The sequence below is a fragment of the Elephantulus edwardii genome, unplaced genomic scaffold (assembly GCF_000299155.1).
Source record: "Elephantulus edwardii isolate Elephantulus edwardi_28Jun2011 unplaced genomic scaffold, EleEdw1.0 scaffold00072, whole genome shotgun sequence".
In the NCBI taxonomy this organism is placed as follows: domain Eukaryota; kingdom Metazoa; phylum Chordata; class Mammalia; order Macroscelidea; family Macroscelididae; genus Elephantulus; species Elephantulus edwardii.
Window position 1 is genome coordinate 8772934 of NW_006399822.1, and position 3299 is coordinate 8776232.

Here is a 3299-nt window from a genome sequence, read left to right on the forward strand (position 1 = left end):
CTCATGCGCACACAGACACCGGAAATCACTCCTACACTCTTTGCTCACCATGTCCCTCCTGGGCAGAGCCTGAGAAACACTGACAACCCAAATCGGCCACGTCACTGGCTGGCTTTTCTTTCATCTGCCTTGACCCCTGCCTTTACCTTCATTAATATATTCCATCAAGTAAATATTTCTAAATGTCAGGAAAATAAGTACCAGGGAAGTACAGTATAAGGGAAAATACTGCAATAAAAATTACCTTCTCCCCACCTTATAGATTTATAAATTGTTGCCTAGAAAAGGTATTTTTTTAAAGGTACTTTTATTCATCAAATAAAACCCAAGGCAAGCTCCTTTCCAACTGGTTGCCTGTGTTGGTGTCAGAACAAAGTTTTGACCTTTTTTTGTTTGACTAACGAGGCGAAATTAATGAGGAAATTGCATGATAATATTTAGTGGGGGGCATCCTGAAGATGTGAAAGGACTCATCCCAAGCATGGAGAAAACACTGCCCATGGCCTTCATAGGCTTCTGGGGTTTGGTTAGGGTTTTATTTTCTTTACATTTTGCTCTGGTTTCAGTATATTACACCTCTATTCTTATTCTTTGGAACTTATTGTTCTTATTACTCAATTAAAGCTACCCATGATTGAGACTGTCTGGAAATTGAGTTTTGCATTAATGTCTCTTCAGACACTTTGTGTGACTTTTTTGCACTGAAATGTTTTTAAGTTAAAGAGAAGTCTGATTCATCCACCTATGACATGAAAAAACATTTCAGTATATAACCAGACTATGCCGCCAAGGGTACGGAAATATGCCTATTTGATAGCCTGACTAAAAGGACATCACAATTATCCACAGTTCCATCTTCTCACACACATTTGATAAATTTAGAGTTACCTTACAAAAACATTTGTATATAGTTATACAATGTCTACATGAGAAGCAGTACACTTTATTAATATATTGTTTGACCAATCATTTATAATATCAGATACCTACATGTCCAGTTGTTGTTAGGTGCCATCGAGTTGAGGACAACTCATAAGGACCCTAGGAACAACAGACCTGAACCCTGTCCTGTTCTGTGCCGTCCTCACAAGCCCATTGCTGCAGTGAGTGCCTCCAAAGAGCATTCCGGCTACACTCTCTCTAAGACGTATCTGTTGGTTCAAGACATGCCCAGTAGCGGTAAGGAATTGCACTGGCAACCCAAATGCATGCCGTTGGAATCTGCCAGCTTTCTCTGTGAGAAAAAGATGGCATTCAACTCCTATGAGATTTACTGCTTCTGAAAACTCCCTACAGGGTCAGCTATGAGTTGATTCCAACTCCACGGTGCATGCCAATAACTACATATCCGGGTGAACTCCCTCTGAAGAACATTCTAAACTTACCTGGCTAAGTTTATGTACTAGAAATGCCTGGTTTGGGGTTTTTTTTAAATTTTTTTTTTTTAAAAAAAGGATTCCCCCCTGTTAAAAAAGTCTGTCATGTGATTCCTGGACCTAGTCAGTTGTCCCAGAAAAGTGAGATGTCACACACGCCTTTGGCATGCCATGCTCACAGGCTGACCATCTCCTAGAGGAGTTCAGAAATCAATAGTTTAGAGTCTTCACCTCCTGAGAAAGCCTAGAACTCTGCTGGACTGAGCAGCTGTTACCTTTCACCCGGCGTTTGCTGTGCTTCCTGGCTTTCAGTTTGGACGTGTGGCTGGTGGTCAGATCCAGGAGCAAGGTGACAACCAGGATGCAAATGACGAGTCCGTTCTTGGCCATGGCTCCCAGGCAGGTCCGACAGGCAGCTCTGCCGGCCCGTCTGGCAGCTTGGGAGCAGGGAGATGGCACAGCTACATCTTGCTCTGGAAAGCCCGGGGCCAGCTTTATACGAGCCGTGACGTTTGGCTGGAGCCTCTGCTGACGCTGTTTGAATGCCTCTGCTGATCACAGGACAAGGTGGTCCCTTGTCCTTCTGCCTCGTGTTACATTTTTTAAAATTTCCCCAGTGTATTCCAATTGTGTATTTTCAGAGTGGGTAACAGCTACCTAAGGATTTTGTCTGTTTTTCTTTCTTTCTTTTTTAAAGTCCAGGAAGTTTGAAGTCTCTGTGAAGTCTTTGATTTTAAGTTCTGAAAGCTCACTTAATGGTCTTGGAAATGGATTCTCTCTTTGCAGCAAAAGAATGACAAAACATAGAGAGTTTTTGCTTGTGTATGTGATGCCACAACACAACATCACAGCCAGTGTGTCTGTACACACTCATGTGTCTGCACAGTATTTATGGAGATTGGGAGGGGTTTGCTGAATGGAACTAATGGCAAGGGCTGAGGTGGCTAGTCCACAGCAAAATGCAAGACCTCCCTCTATTAGGGTTTTATATTTTTATCAATAATTACATTCTTGAGGAAAATATATCTTAGAGTGAAAAGGGAAAAACACAACTAAAAAAAAAATGAATTCTTTCCAAGTTAATGGAAAATGTCAGCGATTGCTATCTTTCACACTCTATCATCTAACACTTTTTTAAAAAGGAAACTTCAATTACTTGCTATGCATCAGAGAGCTAGTCAATGAATGATTAGGGATGATACAAGGAGAATTGATGCCTTTGAGCTGTGGTGCTGGAAACGAGTGTTGAGGGTACCATGGACTGCTAAGAAAACAAACAGATTCATCCTTGAGAGGGTTAAACCAGGCTGTTCCTTGAGGACAAGGATTCTGAGGCTTCATCTGACATACTTTGGACATGTTGGAAGGAGGGGCAAGTCCTTGGAGAGGAACCTCATATTCGGGAGGGTGGAGGGACAGCGCAGGACGCAGGACGGGAAGATCCTCTATGAGGTGGATTGATTCAGTGACTGGGGTAATCGGGGTGGGTGTGTTTGGCAGAGGACAGAGCAGGGTTTAGGGCTGTTGTACATGGCACATCACAACAACAACAACATAGGGTCAACTTGATGACACATAACATAGGGTCCCAAGCATCTCGACAGCACATAGCAACAAAACAACAACAACAACTTCAAAGCCTCAATATTACCTAATGTTTTTAAGTAAATAATATACATGGCACTGAGATAGTGAAAGGCTTAACATAGTTATTTTATCTTAAAAACGGGCTTTAAAGAATGTTCTGGGGATTTTCAGGGCTTTTGCATCACCATTATATAGCAATAGATGTACCTTTGGGACCAATATGGATTGTACTGGAACCAGGGGAAAGACCTTGTCATGAATGGAATTATGCAAACCTTCCCTTTCCCAAAATACATATGAGCTATGATAAAATGTGAAATGTAAACTCTCTGTAAT

At 41.9% G+C, this 3299-nt stretch overlaps 1 protein-coding gene across 1 annotated transcript in view; it reads right to left on the reverse strand.

Moving 5' to 3' along the window:
* The window catches only part of CLEC3A (C-type lectin domain family 3, member A), an 8271-nt gene extending 6505 nt beyond the window's left edge, over positions 1-1766 (reverse strand). Inside the window, exon 1 of the mRNA XM_006888815.1 lies at positions 1652-1766. Coding sequence (XP_006888877.1) covers positions 1652-1766 — 115 coding nt within the window. The remainder of the gene's footprint in view (positions 1-1651) is intronic.
* Between the last annotated feature and the right edge of the window lie 1533 nt (positions 1767-3299).